Source organism: Podarcis tiliguerta (genome assembly GCF_965153285.1).
Source record: "Podarcis tiliguerta genome assembly, chromosome: 4".
Taxonomy (NCBI): domain Eukaryota; kingdom Metazoa; phylum Chordata; class Lepidosauria; order Squamata; family Lacertidae; genus Podarcis; species Podarcis tiliguerta.
The window spans coordinates 80,998,027-81,018,958 of record NC_139537.1 but is presented as its reverse complement, the minus strand read 5'-3'; the positions used below and the strand labels follow the sequence as shown (position 1 = coordinate 81,018,958).

Sequence of the window (20,932 nt, the reverse complement as noted above, 5' to 3'; positions counted from 1 at the left end):
AGAGAGAGAGAGAGAGAGAGAGAGAGAGAGAGAGAGATAGCTATTACACCATAAATCTATAGGGGAAAATTCAGTGTGGCAATTGTTCCATCAGCATAAGTTTTTCAGCTTGTCATTCAAACAATTCTCCTATTAGTCATATTCTCCCCCTGCATGCTGTTCTGGGGGGTTCCACAACCCCTCCAAACCATTTTTTGCGGTTATGCAGGAAAAGGTGAAGAAAAACCCTGTTACGCTGGCTGCTGCTGCTGCTGATTTTCTTCTCCTATATTTTTTGATGACGATGCTATTATGAGAATGTCTTTTATTATGCATTTCTCGTTATTGTAATTGTACTTATATAACTGTTTTGATTTTGATACTGTATAGATATTCTGTTACATATTGACATTTGTGTTCCGTTTTGTAATCCACTCTGCGGCCTTTTGACAATTGGCAGCATATACATTTAATTAATAATAATAATAATTCAATCTTACCCATGTTGTTATATTTTTGAAATGATTTATACAAAAAAAATTGTTAAATACCTTTAACTATATTGCTAAGATGGCAGAACCAGGCCGAGGGCCTTTTCAGTAGTGGCGCCCGCCCTGTGGAATGCCCTCCCATCTGATGTCAAGGAAATATATAACTACCTGACTTTCAGAAAACATATGAAGGCAGCCCTGTTTATGAAAGTTTTTAATGTTTGATGTTTTATCGTGTTTTTAATATTGTATTGGGAGCTGCCCAAAGTGGCTGGGGAAACCTAGCCAGATGGGCGGGGTATTAATATTATTATTATTATTAATAATAATAATAATAATAATAATAATAATAATAATTAATAATGGCAGTGATCAGAAACTTTCCCTAATTCTTGTTGTTGTTGTTTTATCACATGCTTATGACTGGGAAACCCAGCCAAATGGGCGGCATAGAAATAAATTACTATTACTATTAGGCACTGTAACACCATAATACAAAAAAAATAGTATTGTCGTGTTATAGTGCTATACCTCTTTTTCACTTAAATAGAAAGAAACAGCAGAGATAATTTCAAAAATTTTAGCAGGACCATGAAAAGATGTTCACCACATTGGTAAATCAGGCAAAGAGCTTCAAATCACCCTCGTCCACAGCAGCTAAACCTCAACACTTGTATGGACAAAACACCTTAGAATGTACACCTTGGGCAGGGGGGATTCAAAACTCCTGATGGTGTGGGAAGTCAGTTCCAATTCAGGTTTACAATGTAAGACCAATGACCAAGTAGTTTTTGGAGCCATGACACATGGAAGGATCTAGCCTCAAGCCTCCCCCTATGGAATTTCTCAAGTTCATTTCATATGAGTCGCTCCATACAGAGTGATCTATAGGGGGAGATAACAAAAAGGAATGTAGGCTGAACATACCTGGAGCTTTTGAAATCCTCAAACTTGTGAAGCGGTGTAATCTTATGGTTAGAGCTTAAAAACATTTTGTAAATCACATAAAGTTGCATCTGATAAAGTGATAGTGGGACTTGTTGCTAAGGAATAATAATTTTCTTTAAATGGACAGAGCTAAAATATAATGTTTCTATGAAAATCTATTATCCACCCAACAGATGGCAAGAGCGTATAATCTCTCACAGTAACACATTTTTCTTCTGAAATATGGAGTAGGAGAGTAACTTGATTGCTGGCTGGTTATTTTGAGGTATGTAGCAGAGGATGTACATATTTGGTTTATGAAAATTACTCACAACAGCAGACTGAGGCCGTAGTTCTTACTAAGGCAGTAAACCTGGGTCTGAGATGTATTCTTCTGACTGCTGGTGGGGGCCCAAAATAATTGATCATCAAATGTTTCCCGATATAAAACTATTCTTTCTGCGTAGCAGATTGGTAGGGCTGCAGCGTTTAGTTGTTAAATTGTTTCCATTAAACTTTGAATTGCCCTCAATTAATTGGGCAACATGCTTTTTAATTAAAATTAAAAATATTTTAAATAGATTGGATCCAAAGTGGAAAGATGACTAGGTCCAGCTCTACCATTAGACAGAGTGAGGCGAATGCCTCAGGCGGCAGCCCTCTGATTCTTCCTTTTAAGCCCTCTTGCCGCTCTCCTCAGTCTGCAGGCCTCAGGGCCTAGCCTACTCCCACTTTTGACTCAAGCAGCAAAATGTCTTGCTTTCCCCCTGCACGTCTCCAAAAAAAGCCGTTCCAGAGGACCAGGACACTCCTAAAGAGTGTGGGCTATGTCCCAGGGGACTGCAGTGGCAGAAACGAATTGTCCCACACTTGGCAGAGGTACCACTAGCAAGACTGTAAAAATCCACCTGTAAAAATATCATTTGGGGACTCAGCACCACTTGTGATCAAACCACATTGGCTTCTTGTTTCGTTTTGCTTTTTTAGCAAAGTAAAATAGGGCATGTTTTATCCTTCGGAGCATACTTTGTCTCAGGAGGAGGATATGTGGCTAATCTTATGCCAAATAAGATGTCGCGTAACGTTCGGTACAAATGAGAAGCAATCTCACAATAAGATTTTTTGGAGGGAGGGTTATTTGAGTGTTAAATCACAATGTGCTGCTTGGAAGAAACCCCGCTGCTGGGTTTTTTAAAGCAAAGGGAGCCATCTCCCAGCCATAGTATGTCGTAATGAGCTGCACTCCTAATTCTATGTACAAGCACTACCATTCTCTATCCATCTGATAGGCACATATTAAAGCCAGTGTTTGGGGATATAGGGGTGGTAGCTCCAAGCTGATGATTGTTTTGAGTGTCATTAACTTTCTCCCTCTGTCACACTAACCGGGTGAGGGGCCATTGGTTTCTTCTGTCTAAACTTATCCTAATTATTAGTCTCGTAAATCAGTGCACCATACAGCTGTCTTAAACTGGTCTTGGAGACCTTATCCTGATCGGTCCTGACAACTGTAAGCTACTGTTTCCTCACACTGTTTAACTCGGACCACATTTTGCAGCCTCTTCTGCCTCTACTCCCAAGGTCGGATTGGTATCCGTCTGGTTTAAATCTAATGTTTTGTGTTGTCTCGCTGACTGGCTTTGCTCTGGATACTAACTTTGATGATTTCCCTCCCTCCTCCCTTTCGTTTGCCTGTTTCCTTGATAAGTATTTTGGGGGGCAAATGGCTGCATATTGTTAACACCATTATCCATTCTCTCCCCCCCCCACCCCCTTTCTTTAAAACATTCATCAGTCAGAAGCTTTAAAGTTTTATTAGTACTATAAAAAACTCTTCACAAATGAAATTGCTTTTGATAAGTGTTCATTTTGACAATGAGAATTTGCTAAGGGCTGTTGCCAAGTTGAAGGAATTTGTGTTTTGAAACTGAAATTGGCAGGAAGTCGAGAGTCCAGGCACTTTCTTGCTTTCAGTCTGTCTGAATTTCTGTCTCTGGCCCAATAAAAATGTTTTATTTCAGCAACTGCTCAATTATTCAGAAGGAAAACATTGTTCAGATACGCTTACTTTTTCTTCAACGTTTTCTTGTGTGTGTGTGTCAGTTTGAGCATATATGTTTGGATTTGTTTGTTTCAAATTGCTTCAGTAAAAGCAGAATGCATGCGTGCCCTTTTGTGGGAGATTTTTTTACTCCTGCAATTATCCTGCTCTTCCTTCAACGTTTCTGTTATAAGTTAATGGAAAGATGGAGAGAAGTCCATGTATGGGCAGGTTAGGAGAGTGTATACAACAAAATGCATAAATAAATACAAATAGTGATATTGCTAGTATTTACAAGAAAGTATACTGGAGGAAATATTCTCTTAATGTTGACATTTAAGTTTTCCCTTTTGGACACAACTCAGACCACAATCCTGTGCATGCTTACCTGGAAGTAAGTCCCATTGAACTAAATAGGACCACTTCCGAGAAGAAATACAGAGGATTGTGCTGTTAGCAGAGTATATATTAGATTCTTTCCAGTCATGTAATTGTAGATCTTTCCCCACAAAATTAGTAATGATAGAAATGGAATATTACAGACATTGGGTCCATTAAAATCATAACACGCTGAATCAGTTTAATGGCTTTTCATTATTATTTAAAAGATGCTCAAGATTCAGAAAACTGCAATAAATGTACAGTAGAATGTGAAATTAAGAGTTCTTTTTCCTTTTTATCCCCTCTCAACTCTAGGCAGAAGCAAGAACGACTAGTGTGAAAGCACTTGAAGAATTTGAGTTTGGTCGGACTGAGAAGTGTGTTAGGATCAATTCGGTATCCAGTGGTCTTGCTGAAGAAGATATAAAGGTCATTTTGCAATCCAAGGTTCTCCCTACGAGCCTGATGCTTCCAAAAACTGAAAGTGTCGAAGAAATAAGATGGGTGAGTAAATTGGGATTCGTCACTATCTCAGCATTAGATTAAGATCTTTGCTACTTTGTTTAGAAAGAGGAGACTTTGGGACTTGTGGAGGCAAGTAAGAAATATCTCTAGTCACAGTACTAGTTGAATTCATCCTTACCATCATCTGCTTATTAGTAAACATTAATCAATCAATCAATCAATCAATCAATCAAATCACTCCTAGAAGCAATTAATCAATTAATCCTAGAAGCCTCTTGCATATATTAAGCAAATTTGGCCCATATTTCAAAGATCAACCATTTCAGGATAAGAGGTGTAGATTGAAATTACATGCAGAACGTGTGTGAAACGTTTTAATTTTTAAGTAGAATTAACTGGCTAGCATACTGCTTTAATAAGCTGTGCTGCCATTAAGGCAAAGTAAAAATGTTTTAAAATCAGACCACTTTTTTTCATTGTAGTAAAACCTCACTGACTGTCATGTAAACGTATAGCGTACATGCCCTGGAAGTTGGAAACATAAGTAGATGGAGGAAACATTTTAGCAACATATGAAAAAATTATGGTGGAGACAAAAAGTAAAGGTCACTCCTTAGGGCAACCAGAAGAACAAACAGGAAGCTTTTAACTAGTGTTTTTAATTAGCACAGATATTATTTCCTGTCCAGTTCTCTATTTCTTCCTTTTTAATTGCTGACAGGTGTGCTTGCGTTTCATGACTGACTTTTCAGCCTATAAAAACCTGAAATGTAAATGGTTGGCATGTCAAATTACTTAAGAAAACTTTGAAATGGGCCTAATTATGCTATAATTGTTCAAATTGTTAAGGAGGGATAAGTTTTATTTAGTGATACCATTATTTCTGAAAAATACCACTAAAGTCGTAAGGCTTATTTATCTGTTTTCATAGTTTGGGGAACACTGAGGGAGAGATCCATAGAAGGACTATAAAGAAAAACAAAACTAGACAAATCTGGTAGTTTCTATCCTACCTAGTTCCACATCTAACCCTAAACTTATCTTTTTAGCCTTTAAGGTGCCATAAGGCTCTTGGCTGTTTTTGCATACCCAAGAAGTTATGGGTAACATTGAACTACCATCAACGGCTTGTAAATTCATTACATGTTCGTGGGGACAGGAAGCGCAACCTTTTTCAGAGGCTGGGAAAATTGAAGTCCAAAACATCCAAAAAGAATAGTTCTGTTTTCAGTAACGTTGTCTCCAGAGTGGAACGATCTTTTACTAAGGAAGATCCACAAGGCCTCTTTGTTGATTTTGTACAGCGGACTGACGCTTCTGGAGTTTGGTGGTTATGAATATTCATCTTGCCATTCCAGCGAAGGCCTTTGGTGTTACCCAATATGTTTTACCTTGATGTGAGAACTTCAGGCTTTCTTTCTAGTTCATGCTAAGAGGAACATGCTCCTCCACGTTTCCTCATCTCTGATTTTTTAAATTTCCAACCGTTTCCCCTTCTGGAAATAAACCAGCGTCAACCTTTCGACACTTCCCCAACCTCTGTCTAGGGAGACCGATCAAGTTCAGTGATATTTTTGGCTTTGTTTTAAGTGGCTAGTGAAATGGAAAGCTACCTCTTTTTTTTGCTGTTTATTTTTTCCCCTTCATTTTTATTTATGTGAAGCATAAAACCTGGAGTCTGATGCACAACTAAAAGATGGGCTTACTTGTTTTCTTTTGTGTGAGAATCTCCTGCTTCCCTTTTGTCCCTAGTATGGGTACTTGTTTGACTGGCATGGCTTATTGGACTATAACAAGCGTAACTCTCGCTCCTTTGTCATGGGACAATTCTCCCACAAATCCTGAACAGTGGGCATTCTTCCCCACACACTATCGGGTGTGCACTGGAATTGAAAGCATTGCTAAGGCCTGCTACTTCATCTCCTCCCAGAGCTTTGTTTTTTCCCCCTCCCCCTTTTTTCCTCTACCCCCTCTCACTGAAATGAACACTTTACCAGGCCGGAAACATTTAATCGTCTCCTTTTGAAAAAAATTAATTGAAACTTCTCAACTAGTTGCCTTTTGTATTTGGTGCTAAAAAAAAAACAATTAAAAAATTGGAGGAAATGGAGGAAAAACATTGCTTGATTAAAAACACTCCCTTGCAAGTTGCAAAATAAAATGCATTAAAAAGAAAGATTTAAATAAACAAACAAACAGATGGGTGTGTTTTTTTATTTTTCAATGGTTTAGCACACAAAAGGATTGCCAACTTAAAATTAACCATACCTGCTAAATTGTTTTGTTTTGTTTTAATTATCAAGGCCGGACAAAGGCATATGTTGGCTTTGTTTTATTATTATCGTGCTGTGATTTTGTGCACCTTTCCTTGGGAGTAAGCCCAGCTGAACACAATGGGGCTTACTGCCACGTAAACAGGGGTAGGACCAGGCTGCAAGTGTCTTCCCCACCCCTCTTGCAATTCCTTTGCATTTCACGCCATACATTTGAATGGCAGGCTCTCTCTTAATTCCTTATATATATTCTGTTGCACACCAGCCTGTGGAAAGGTTTGACAGGCAACTGTGGCAGCAATGACGACACCACAGGCACGCGCACACACACACACACAGTGAGGATTCACCCTCCAAAAAAACCCCCAGCATTGCAACAAGGTATGATTTATTTTGGGCTTAATGTAAAGTTACTGCAAATTGGTTGGAAGCTTTTTAAAGATTTCGGTGATTAGATTTCCCTTTCTTTTGGGGAGGGGTGAAGTTGGAGGGGGAGCTAAAAGAGGAAATAACACCTCTAATCCAGCTTCTGGTAAATAGGCTGCCAGCTTTTAAAATGAGTTTCCTTTCTATTAGTCAGAATATTATGCTAAGCCTTAAGCATTAGTTTTTTATGTTGCCATAGCAGCCTTATTCCTGCAGGGTTGTGACCTGCGATGATTACAGTACAAAGCTTATAGGGTCTTGAAACCCCCTTTGAAGATGAAAAGTCTTTGATGGTTTATATTTATGCAAATCTCTTAGATATGATTTACCCAACTGAGACTGAATGGAGAGATGATTAAAATTCCCTTTTCCTTTGATATCCATTAATGGTTAAATATTCCTTAAATATAAAATTGATGCATTTCCCCCCCTGTCTTTATTGACTAAAATTTCTTTAGCATACCTGTGATATGTTTATCTCCCAACACATTACTAGATCTAGACAGACATAATAGATTTACAATATACAGAGGTAGCTTTTCCTCCCCCTCCCTTCTCTTTTGAAAGGGAGAGAGAGGGAGGGAGAGAAAAAAAATCTGTACAAGAGCTTTTGTAATGTTTCCAGATGATAGATTTTGGAATTTGGGCTACCCCACCGGCAGCTCAGAGCTAGCTGTGAACTGGTCTCATGGAAAAAATTGGAGAGCTTTGGTCTTCAAAGAATTAAACTTCCTTTTTAAAGGCCCTTCCTAGGTAAGCTAAAAAAAATTATGAAGAAAAGACCTCTGGAACAAAGGGTGACGGTGCCATAATGAATAATGTGAGTCCCACTTTGGAAGGCTGGGGGACATTCACAGCCGTTGTCAGTGTCAGACATGAAACAAAACAGAATGTCAGGTATATCAATTCTACTTTGTTTTTAAGAGTCTGCTGATTTGCATTTAACTAAGTCAGGGTGATAGGTGTTAGGCAAATATTTTTGCAACTAAAACTTCACACTCCAAAATATACAGTAATGCGGGCATTCTAAAGAAGACAGGCCTAAGAGAACAGACCTCTTTGGAAGCTTGGCAGTTTTCTTTTTTATTTATTTTTCCCCCTCTCAGCACTCCAGGCTTTGTTTTCTCTGTTTATTTGTATTTCACTTCAATGGAAAGTTTAGATAGTCGTACCATTTTATAGGTTTTATTTTTTTATAAAAACGAAACTGATCATTTCCCTCTGCGGTGCTTAGTTTACAGAGAAATTTGCACACCATTTAAAAGGCCGGGTACTTGTAGAACCTATGAATTTCCTCCCTTTTGTGGAAACAGCAATGGGCTTACTCAATTTTAAGGTAAGAAACATCAATATAATTTAGCTGGCATTTCTGCTTAAAGCCATATATCCATTGAATAAGTCACATAACTGGAAAAAGGTGGGTTAAAATGCCCTAGCATTTGTTAATGCAAAAAATATTTGCTGAAATTTCAGTGCCACATAATACAGTCACATCCTACATAATAGTTCTCTTCTGTCCTATTTTGGCATTTCTTTTTTATTTCCTTTAAATCCAATAAACGTGTGTGAAAAGATATAGCGGCTGTCAAATTTTTTATTATTATTTCAGGAGTCTTATTCTAATATCTTAAAAGCACCTCTTCTATGAAGTTCTGAGAACTGATAACATTTACAACCACACAAAGAGAGCCCTTTGCAGTCAATAGTAAAAAAATGTACCTTCTGTTTTCTACAGCCCAATACTGTATATGCACACAAAAATGGCATGAAGGAGGGTGGAGTTCTTCTTCATCTGCCCTCCAAAAATGTTATTTCTTTTCTCTTCCCCCATCTTCTGCAATGTGAACTTGATGTTGATCAAATACATGCAAATGGCCTCCTGTTCTTGGCATCCAGCCTGTGTGTTTCTGTGGAGGAAAGATATTAACAATGATGAAATTGAAACTAGAGTGCGCCACAGCCATGCCAAGGTTTCCTGGAAAAGTTTTGTGTTATTAGAAGGAGCTGCTGGGAGGCCCTTGTGGCTACCATGTTGATAGGCACCGCATTTTTAACAGCATGTTTGAAAGATAGTTTTCGGCTTAAATTTAAAGGATTTCTAATAATACATGTTCCTATCTAGCCAAGATTTTACTTACTGGTTTGGGTTTTTTTACTGGTTTTTATTTTCAAATCCACACACACAAAAAAAGAAAAAGCGTTAGTAAAGTCAGCACCGAAAAATACCGGCTAGCATCCAATATCCTGGTGCAATAGGATTTGTATGAACCACAGTGTATAAAAATAGGTATATTTGCAACAGTAATCATAATAAAATAAACTGTAGCTCTGTGCTTTGGCAGGCAAATTCTAGCTAGCTATGAAGCATTTCAGTTTGCAACATTATGGTTTTTTTTAAAAGAACAATGATTACACAAAGATTAATGCATTTAGCAAATCCCAAGGTGTTGCTTTTCAAATTATTTTCTTTGCTACCTGTTGCACATTATATATCCTAGAATTATGTTAGTTTCATTGTGTAGTTTTGCCATTGGTTAGGAGCCCCACCCTATGCTGCCCATTAAATAGCAATTAGAAGATTGCATCCGCCATGACGGTCCATCAGCAATGTATTAAACCAAAGATACTCCAGTCATGGTTCTATGCAGGTATTATTCATGGGGTGCAGGAAGGATTCTTAAGCTATATGCAGTGTCCACTGTCGTAAATATAACATGCTGTTTACGGTTATCATTCAAAGGTTGTTGGCACATGACAAAGCCTTGTCCTAAATGCAAGGACAAAAATGTATATATGTATTCTGTGCTTTAAGATATACTGGATAGATCTGCATTATTCAAAGTATACTTTTTCTGCAGATGTGTAATTTGTTATTATTACTTATTTCTCGCACGTTATGCAAGAAGAGTCTTGACAGCAGCCCCTGTCCCCAAGGAATTAATGCAACTGACGATTAGTATCTTTCTGGTAGTGAAAATGATTTTAAACAGCCTGCTGCTTGCGTTTAACATTTTTGTTCCATTTAAAGGAAGTTTGCGAAGAAACTCTGAGGAAAGGACCCCAAATTGGCCTTCGTTTGGATGGAGTCGTCTTTGGAGGCGAGGATTTCCGTGCCAGCATAGGTGCTCCCATTCCCCCCCCCCCTTTAAATTAACAATACAGTATTATAATAACAGAATGGCCACAATACTAACAACAATAAAATATTCTGCCACAGACCTATACGTACTGTCTCATTTAGCCCACTAAAATCAGCGGGATTAAATACATCTAACTCTTTGCAGGATTGTGGCCATTATTTTAAAAAATGGAGTCTACTGCTCTGCCTTTACTAATTTAGCGGGTATACATTTATTTGTGTTGTCTCCTGTACATCTTCCTAATTCGGTTGTCGTTTTTTGAAATCTAAAACCTATTACAGCTGTGCTTTTACAGAAACATATTCTGCTTATTGCTCTCCAACTAAAAAATTAAATGCAGTGACTGTTGAAATCATGAGACTAATTTAGTAATTTTGGTGCACAAAGAAGCCTATTGTTAACAATCCCTTGCATGCTTGGTTCTGTTTTAGTGCATGCATCTTAATACTTCCTCCAGGAAAGCAACCACACCTCAGTGCCTTTCTGCCTTGTGATGTCACAGTTTCTCCAAAAACAACGTCAATGTCAGAATCTCATTTCTGTATTACGTTGCTGTGACAGACATATCTGCTAAATATGCACCTTCTGATCTGGTTCATCTGATCACAACTTTCTGAGTGCAATTCGCATAAAAGGAAGCAATATTTTAAATAATGAGGCATAACAAAGCCTTCATTTATTCCTGATAAGGTGGCAATCAAGGTCAAAAACAGTGATGCTCAAGACAAGAGAACAGATTATTATTTTTTCACACAAGTGTACATGTGAGAATAGATGCATTAGGAGGTATCAGATACTCTTTGGGTTCAGCAGATTTTGTGGATGCTTTTTTAAAAAAAATCTCAGAAGTCAATCATAGTTAACGGATGTTTCATCCAAGGATTTGAGTGTGAACATTTATCTTAGGCTAAAATTTTAACTCAATGGACTTATTTCAAAGTAATGTGTGTAAGATCAAAATACTAGACTGAGACAGAAATCTTTTTTAAAAAACAAAACAAAACCTAAAGCTGTATTTCTACCACTTATTTCAGCCCCACGGAAATAAATGGGACTACCCTAGATTAAATGGTTGGAACGTCTCAGTGGCCATCAAATTGGTGCTTTTTGGTGCAACACTTATAGATATCAGCAAATTGCTACAGATATGCAAAAGCAAATTAAAGGTGTTACTATTAGTACGGGTAACTATGAAGTGGTTAACAGCTTGGGACCAATTTATCTGAAGGATTGTCTTACCCCTATATATGTCCACTCAACTCCTTCCATCTGCTGAATCGGTGCCGTGTAACGTTCGATCCACATGCTCAGTGATGGTTCGCTGTAGCAGCACCCATCCACCGGAACTCCCTGCCCATTGATATATAGAATAAGTGCTTTTACTGTCTTATTTTTGAAACTTGCTAAAAGCTTCATTTAGGCAAATCTATAAATTTGACATTTATTTTAATGTGCATTTTATTACGTATATTTTTATACCGCTGATTACATCTACATGTTAAGAATTTCTAGGTCAACTCATCGGATTTCCTAAAATAAATATTTTATGCCCACTTAGAGGCTTTGCTGATTAAGCTGTATAGAAATAAGTGTTCAGTAAAATAAATTTAAAAACCTAATTCATATTTCTTATTAAGAAAAGCACAATGGGGGGGGGAGTCTTTTGGCAAGATCTAGAAGGAAGAGCATGTTCAAATGCAATCTCCAACTCAACTCGCTTATTTGTGGCTCAGTTGGGCTCAACCATCTTTAGGTTCCCCCCAAAGCAGCTCGGCTGAAGACATTCCTGTCCTGTGTGACTTGCTCAGCCAGCCAAGCCAAGGCCTGTGCAAGTCCCCCCAAAAGGGCGTTCTGGGGCATGGCAGGGGCAGGACAAGAGAGAAGGAATTCAGGCTGGATCCTAAGTCCATTCAGGTCAGTCATGTGCCTTGACAATCCAGCATAAAATACTACAGTACGGTGGTGCCCTGCAAGACGAAATTAATTCGTTCTGCGAGTTTTTTCGTTCTGCGAGTTTTTTCATTCTACGAGTTTTTTCGTCTTGCGAAGCACCAATGTGTATTGACGGTTTCCCATAGGAATGCATTGGCGGTTTTAAAAAAAAAGGCGCAAGACGTTTCGTCTTGCAAAGCAAGCCCATAGGGAATTCCGTCTTGTGAAGCAACTCAGAAAACAGAAAACTCTTTCGTCTTGCGAATTTTTCGTCTTCCGAGGCATTCGTCTTGCGGGGCACCACTGTATTTTAATCGTTTGTTTTCCCTCTGCCTGGCTTTGGGAATGGGATTTGGATCTGGTGAAACTTTCTGCTACCTGAATTTGCACCAGCTTCTTGTGCATAGGATTGCTCCCTACACAGAGCTTAATGCTCGGGCGCTAGGGCTTGGTTTTTTTAAAAGGACCAACGTTTCATTTCAGAAACAGAAAGAAAAGGTTTTTTTGGCAGAAGCAGCTTTAATATTTTGTCTCCAGCAGCAAAATATCCTTGCAGCTGCTGCACATAAATTTGGGGAACAAAGCTCTTCAATATTTTCCTGCCTGTCTTTCGGGAAAAGGACGACAAAGGTAACAAGTAAATTTCTGCTGCGAATATTTTTTAAAAACCCGTTTTCTCAACTGTCTGCTATTTCTTTTCAGGTTCAACAAGTAGTAAAGAAACCCACGATATTCTATATGCCAGGCAAAAAATTGTTGTCACAGCAAAGGCTTTTGGCTTGCAGGCCATTGACCTTGTATATATCGACTTTCATGATGAAGAGGGACTCCGTAAGCAGTCAAGAGAGGGTGCCTTAATGGGTTTTACCGGTATGGCTTTTACAAAAATATATATACTCTCTCTCTCTGTGTGTGTGTGTGTGTGTGTGCGCGCGCGCGCGCGCGCGCGTAGTTTGCTTGTTTGTTTGTTTTATACTGAAATAACCAACAAATGAGAATCATAATAATTGATAGCAGGTCCAAAATACTGAAATGCAGCAGAGACAACCAGCCCCACCCAACCAATATTCAAGAATATATTTATAGAGAGCTGCAGCATTCTCACGTCTCCATTTACGTTCTCAAATTTAAACTCGCACTAAAAGATGGGAGGAGGTGTGGTTTATACATATCTCCCCTTAAAGCATCCTGCTTTCACAAGAGAGCACCCACAGTCATCCCTTTCCCCCGCCCCCACACTACCCATAAAGATATAAAAACAAGACTCCCTTCACCCTTGGTTTAAAATGTATTATCTCTTCTCCTTAATCATCAAACAGACGTGTTCTGCAGCATGGACCCCCCCTGTTCGTCTCCTTACGCTGACTGGTGGAGGAGCAGAGAAGTCCAAACGCTATAAAACGTTTTCACAATTACTTTTGCCTGTAAAACGGCAGGCGGAAAATTCCAAGTGCAAAACTAGGCCCTTAAAGAGTCTTTCAACAAGTCACACCCAAGTGCGTTACTCTTTTTATGATTTAGGGAAAGTAAAGTATAAATGAAGGCTCCTCCTGCTCTCGCAGGTTAGAGGAAACACAATATCGGCTGAAAACCTTGCACACCACTCAGTTTCCAATTCATGTATGCCTGTGAGTGTACATTTATGCAAAAAATAAAATAATGCTGCCGTTACATTTTGGGAATCACATTTTTTAAAAGCGTCTTTAACAAATTTGAATAAAACCTCCTCTACTTCTAACATCTGCTAATCACAGCTGTACATTCATTTCAATAAATGGTCAAAAATCCTCATAGTCCACGTTTTTATTATGAAGTGCTGGAGCTTAAAACACACACACACCACAACAACAACCCGATATGCTAATTAGGCTATGATAGTTATTTTCTTGTCAGTCTTTCCTTTCAGTTGCTTTCCCCAATTCTGGCTTGCTTCCCAGTAATTGCCTGTTCACCTGATGGTACTGGCAAGGCAGTGCGATCAGCAGGCTCCTTGCAGCCAATCCCTGTAACACAGACATTTCGCCAATGATTGGTGCGCTAGATCATGCAGGCGCCCCTATGAGATGCGATACATAACAAAGATTGCAGCTTTATGATAGGAATCAGCTACTTGGCTTGCATACAAAGATTACAGCGTTCTTTAAAGAACAGCAGTACCAATGTTTCAGCGATACCTTTCAATCAGGATGGGTATGTGACACTTTTACAGATAGGCAGGTCTGTAAGACTGGGGAGCAGGGACCTCTCTGAAGCTCTTAATCTAGTAAGAAGTGCCTTCTTAAAATAAAAAGTTCAAAATCCCTCTTGGTTTCTGGAGGAAATGCAACTTGAAGAACCATTTAAAGCACCAACCTAGCTATCAATAATGAAGAAGGAGAAGGAGACTTGTGGAAACTTAATGGTGTTATCGCATTTCAGCTTCTGTCCCTGAAAGCTTGTGCCATAATAAATATGTTAAGTTTTTAAACTGCCACAAGACTCTTCCTTGTTTTTGCTGCTTGCCAGAAATATTATCAAGAACAACAGGCTAATACTCTTCCATTCCACATACTACAAGAATTACTTGGGGCACTTTCCAGACACAACGCATGCATCAAAGTGCCTACTGTTTCCTTTACCCAACCAACCAACTTTCAAGGCTTTGTCACACTCCTGTTAAAGTCAATGGATGAAATCCAAAATGGTACACATGCACGAAAGCTCATTTGCTCTCAACGGTCTGCAGCAGATTAGAATACCACTTGAAGACTCCCTCCAAAAGTTGGAGGCCCTTTGGACCATAGCAACACAGAAATCTGTCTTCTATCAGGCCAGAGTGTTGGTTCGTCTAGACCAGTATGGACTGTGTACTAAGAGGCAACAGCTCTTCTGGGTCTTTGTCATCACCTATTCGTTTGTTTTTAACTGGAGATACCAGAGGTTGAAGCTGGAACCTTCAGGAAACGACTGAGCTATGGTTCCTTCCCATGTGACAAGGAAGTGCTTCTGAAAGCTTTAAAAAAATTATTCATCATCCCCTCTTCTGAGCACAGAAATGCTTTGTATGTTTGCACAGGCCCCTTTAGAGCCTGAAAACTGAAAATGTAGTAATAGGTCACTCGGCCCATCACCTGCTCTTGATGAACCAAGTGTTGACAAGCCCAAACTATCTTATTCCAGACTAAGTAAAGTTATGTTTCTCAAATTCACTAACATCACTATTCCACATGATTTGGAGTGAACACAATAAATTATGATAACTTTCTACTTGTGAAAATGAAGCAGGCAATCTGTCTCCAAAGTGCACAGTTTTGGAGGTATGCAGCTGCCTATATAATATCAAGATCACTAGACCCAGGTTAAGTGGACAAGGTGAATTTTAGTTAACCTTGTGCTCACACAATCAAAGCAGTTTAAAATGTGATAAAAGGCTGGATTCCTCTACCCCAGCAGCCTTCCACTTAATGTTTTGGGGAGCATATAATCCTTTATGTAATACATTTTTATTCTAGAATAATTAATATGGCACACTGCAAATTCAGCACCATTTTGAAGGATGGTGTTTTTGAAGGATTTTGAAAAGAACAAATTCTCCCTTTTCACCTCCCTCAAATCATCTTGACTAAAGTGTGTTAAGCCGTAACCAATCTGCATAAATGCTCTTGTAAATGGCCTGTCCCAAAGTCATGAATTTAAATTTTCTACTATGAACATATTGGCATTTTCATCTATTGGAATTAAAAATAGCTTATGTTGCTAAAAGGCATGATGAATACTTTCTGTTGAAGTTACTAGTATTTCTATGTGATAAGCATTGCTCCACGTAGCAGCTGCTATCATGTGAGGAGCTGTTCCAGTGTGGATTAAATGCATTTCACTATGCCACTGCAAACTTTTCTTTACCCTCATTTGCCGTGGCATGGAAAAACTAACACCATCTGTGGGGTAAACCGCTTTACACAAATGCCTCATCATATGATAACAGCCACCACCTACAGTGATTTGAAGTGGAGTCCATGTGGCAGCTGCTCTGAGAGATCTGCTTATAGGGCAAGATAGAATTTTTTATAATTAAAAAAATAAACCAGTAAATAAATGTTGACAAGCAAGATATCTAAAGCAAAAACAGATGAGTGGTGTTGTTGCTATTTCCTCAGTGAATCCCCATTCATCCCAGTGGCACCTGTGTATGAATTAAGGGCACAGAAGATCACTAAATTGTCCCTTAGCTGTTATCTGTGGGATATTCGCAGGCAAAAACACGTGGGTCTCGAGAGGATTAAATATAATTAATATAAAATATCCTCCTACCAATCCCTATCATTATCAATGTTTTTGTCATGCAGAACTGAATGAGCAAAGCATTTCATAAATGTTCATCTGTCTAATGCAAGATGGCAGGGATAGTGTTTGTCCAAAACGTTGCTGGACATCAACCCCAGCTGGCATGGCCAACGTTCAGGAGTTTTTGAACTTGTGGTCCTAAACATCTGGAAGGCCTGAGGTTGGGGAAGGTTAATGTAAAGATTCTCCTGTACAGTCATACCTTGGGTTACAGCTGCTTCAGGTTGCGTTTTTTTGGGTTGCGGACTGCCGAAACCCAGAAGTACCGGAACAGATTACTTCCAGGTTTCAGCGGCCGCGCATGCGTAGAAGCACTCAATCGCTCTTTGCGCATGCGCAGAAGCGTCGAATCGCAACCCATACATGCGCAGACACAGGTTGCGAATGCTGCGGGTTGTGAAGGTGCATCCCACATGGATCATGTTCGCAACCCGAGCGTCCACTGTAATGTAATAATCAGATTAGCCATTTGAAAACCTGCCCCTAAGAGTTATCTTACCTCTAGCAGTTCAGGATAATTAGCAAACCAGCCATCCCTAAATCAAAATTTAAAACGTACTCGCAAAGGAGAACTCTTTAGCATAAACCTCCTCTACCTGCTCTCTCTTGTTTGGTTATGTTCATAGCTTTTAAATATGGCTTTAATCCTATGCAGAGTTAGGCCTCTCTGACTCTAGGATTAAGCTAAATGTTAGTTAGCTGTATTAGTCAATGTTATATCCAGACAGGTGTAGAGTTGTTGCCAGAGTGCTCACTGCTTCCCATGCCCTCCGGTAATGTGTGGATGACAATTATATTTGTGTAGGAAAGAACTTAATTATTGGCCCTACAACCACATCAGCATTGGGAAAAGCCACAGAATTATGGCTCCAACACCTCATTGAAGAAATATATGAATTTGTCTCCCAGGTTTTCATGCAAAAGGATATAGAAATGTCTTTTCCAAACGTTACAAGCAAAACATTCAACAGTGCCTAAATTCAATCTCTCACAATGTTTAGTCCACACAACAACAGTTCAAAAGGAATCACTTCTCAAAAGTCAGAAGTGCCTTAGTAAAATATTTACAATACGACTATGGTAGACTTCATGCGACGTGACCATAAAGTTTCATTTGGCATTCCCTAAACGATAAACGATGCATTTCTTGTATATGGAGCAATCCTATGCACGAGAAGCTGGCCTAAAGCAAGCCGGTCTAAGTTAAGCCAGTGTAAATTTATACCAGATCCAAAACCTGTTCAACAGTGGGGCTGCTGCAGCTCTGCCTGATCCTCACAGGGGGGAAACAAGCCTTTAAAATAGTGCTATATACCAGGCCATGTGACGAAGCTGAACAGCGGTAAAGGTAAAGGGACCCCTGACCATTAGGTCCAGTCATGGCTGACTCTGGTGTTGCGGCGCTCATCTCGCTTTATTGGCCGAGGGAGCCAGTGTACAGCTTCCGGGTCATGTGGCCAGCATGACTAAGCCGCTTCTGGCGGACCAGAGCAGCGCACAGAAACGCCGTTTACCTTCCCACCAGAGCGGGACTTTGACGTGCTTTCGAACTGCTAGGTTGGCAGGAGCAGGGACCAAGCAACAGGAGCTCACCCCGTCACGGGGATTCGATCCGCCAACCTTCTGATCGGCAAGTCCTAGGCTCTGTGGTTTAACCCACAGCACCACCCGCGTCCAGCCTTAGGCAGGGGCAAAACTAAGTTTTATTTCACTTTATTTCAAATATCCAGTTTGGCACACACACCCCTGTGCATTTGCATACACACACACAGGCTGGGAGCCTCAGTGGCACCCCTCTGGAGGCTTAACCCAGGGCAGAAACACCTGGCTAGCCAGCCCCACCCCCCCATAGCTACAGCTCTGCCTTAGGATCCAACCAGTGGACACCCCTGAAACACTCTTTTTGGGGGGACTTACAGCAGTCTTAGCCAAGCTTCATCTGAGCTGGGATAAGCTTGCTACTCCAGCATCCTTGCCCAGCTGAGTCAGAGGTCCGCTGTATCCTAAGCTACTCAACCCAGCCGATCTTGCCACAGGATTGCACCCATGTTTTCAGCCATCATTTTGAAGCGCAGTCATTGTTTTTAAAGGCTCTTGTTTCCTGGCAGTTTACCACTTACGAGTCTGCGTAACCCACGAGTTTTATTTCGGGATGCTCTCTGTATAAATGTCTTATCGGCTGTAATCATGTTTACATACATAAAAATTGTAAACCCTGGAATGACACTTTAACAGCTGACTTAGTCATTATAGCTACTCCATTGCAACATGCTGGGAAGCTGGATATAAATATGAAACACTATAGGGTTCCCCCCCCCTTTTTTTTTTACAATCTTTTGTAGAAGACAAAAAATGACACCATCATAGAATTACATAAAAGACTTGACAGGTATTGATTTAAAGCATGATATATCAAATGGTACTGCAAAAAGGATTTCATGGCCATAAATTTTAATGCCTTCCCACTCTGCAATCTCTCTCTAACTTGTCAATAACAACTGTTTGGTTTATAATATTTCCCTTGTTTCTCCATGACACTAACGTCCATTATACACTTGTTTGGTACACAAGGTGTAACAAAAGGCAACCGAGGCCATAAATCAAATGGCGTTTTATTTTTTTTACTGAGGTCACACATTTAAACAGGTTAAAGCCCTTACATTATATACCATCACTGCAATATACCTTTTTAAAAAAACTAATTGACCAGTATTTCAGGCCTTCTTTCTCACAGTGCTGAACTTTGTCTTTAAATGTATATTTTCTATATTTTGTAATAAAATTTACATTTTGTCTATTACAAGTAAAGCAGAATAAAAACTAAAAACTATGGTATATTCACCATAGTCGTAATTTGAAATTTCTCTCAATTTCAGAAAATGACACTTCTTTCTGCAGATAGAACAGATTATTGAATTACACTAATTTATTCAATGTAATTTCTTTTTTAAAATTAGGATTTTTAAAGATGTGAAACTTATGAGAGCATCTCAAGTGCACGTTATGAATATTCAGGTTGCGAAAAGTGAAAATGTAATTAAAAATGAAATATGATGAAGCATCTTGTGGTATAACTTTCTAAACTATGTGCTGCAGCTACAAAAAGTACCTTATTTGCATAGAATTGATTTCAGTTTTATTTTTATTAGCAAGAATAAAACTGGAAAACATCAAAATTCCTTAAACAACAAATCATAGAAATGAAGGCACACATTCTTGCAGTTCTTTTTCTTTACTTTCTTATTCATAGTAATTTCCAGTTTTCATTTGAGCTTCTAATTTTGTGTTGCTTAAATGTGCCTCTCCCTGAGCTGCAAAATTTTTTAATGAATTAACAGATTATGACTTTTTGCTAATTGCTTCCCTGGTTTTGTACCAGCTGAAAATGAGCACATTTCAAAACAGTTTTGGGACTTGCACATTAATGTAAAGTACTTCTGCAAAACACACACAACTCATTTATGGCAACTGGAAATTTCTGAAATATTGTTTGCGCCCAAAAATAAGAGTTTGAGTTTAATGCTCAATATAATGAGCCATGTCGTTATAAAATTTTTAATGAGGGCAAATCTATTGACAGTTCTTTGCAAAACCTTTCTAAGAGTCTATTGAAAAAGATTCAGGTGTGGGTGTAAGAATCCATTTTAATGCAACCAAATAAAATATTAGGATACTCATAATATGCAAACATGTATGCAGAAAAGAAAGCTCAACCTGAGTTCTGATTTTGTTGCTATTTTTCTTATTTTGATTTTTTTTTTTAAAGCCAAGTCCCTTTCACATGAAGAGGTGTAGCATTTTTTTAAAAGTTACTGTATGATTTCCCCTCTGCAATTATTCACTGTTAGAAGAATAAAAATGTTGTAAGGATCTACAGGAATCCCATTTATTAAAGAAATCTATATTTTTCTCATTGAACATCAAATCGCATTACTTGTAATGGGTACTGTCTGTTAAGGCTTTCTTAAACTTCAGCACAGCATAGACCGGTTTAATGTAGTTCTAAAAGATTTTTGTTTCTTCTTTTTAGCCCCACTTCCACAAGAAAAGCATTATAGTAGCACAGTACTTATTACTCAGTTTAAAAGATAAACACATGGCGAGGAGAGCACAGAATATCTTAGAGAAACTAATAAAATTGTCAAATGAAAAATTCAAATAAATGTGGATTCCTTTTGATTTAATTTTATTTAACTTTTCTGAGCCAGTAGGATGGGACTGGAATGGGGGTCACATTTTAAAAGACACAAGCCCACAGGGAAACTTCCTCTGTGCAAAACCCACTGGGTGTCATGCAACTTCATACAAAAAGACTTCCATTTGATCTCACCACCTTATTCACCCAGACCTGTTCTAGAGGATCCATTAGATTTTAGGCAAGGGCAGGGGTTTCACAAGGAATCTGTTCCATCACCGATGTCAATTTCACTGGTGGGCAACAAAGTTGGATTTCACTCACTGGTGATAGCTAAACTCTTGAGCACCTCCCATTCATTTCAATGGGGCTTATGAAGGAGAACTTTTTGGTGGATTATAGCCCATATTTGTAAAGGC

General features: G+C 38.9%; 1 protein-coding gene and 1 long non-coding RNA gene across 3 annotated transcripts in view; one reads left to right on the top strand and one right to left on the bottom strand.

Annotated features, from left to right (window-relative positions):
- The window catches only part of CLYBL (citramalyl-CoA lyase), a 186,767-nt gene that overhangs the window by 153,237 nt on the left and 12,598 nt on the right, over positions 1-20,932 (top strand). For both annotated transcript variants that reach the window (XM_083438048.1, XM_083438049.1), the window contains exons 3-6: positions 4,135-4,323; positions 8,218-8,319; positions 10,012-10,105; positions 12,758-12,925. In XM_083438048.1, the coding sequence (XP_083294174.1) occupies positions 4,135-4,323; positions 8,218-8,319; positions 10,012-10,105; positions 12,758-12,925 (553 nt within the window). The remainder of the gene's footprint in view (positions 1-4,134; positions 4,324-8,217; positions 8,320-10,011; positions 10,106-12,757; positions 12,926-20,932) is intronic.
- The window catches only part of LOC310676352, a 30,999-nt gene continuing 18,626 nt past the window's right edge, over positions 8,560-20,932 (bottom strand). The window contains exon 2 of the long non-coding RNA XR_014510482.1: positions 8,560-8,890. This is a non-coding gene — a long non-coding RNA (uncharacterized lncRNA). The remainder of the gene's footprint in view (positions 8,891-20,932) is intronic.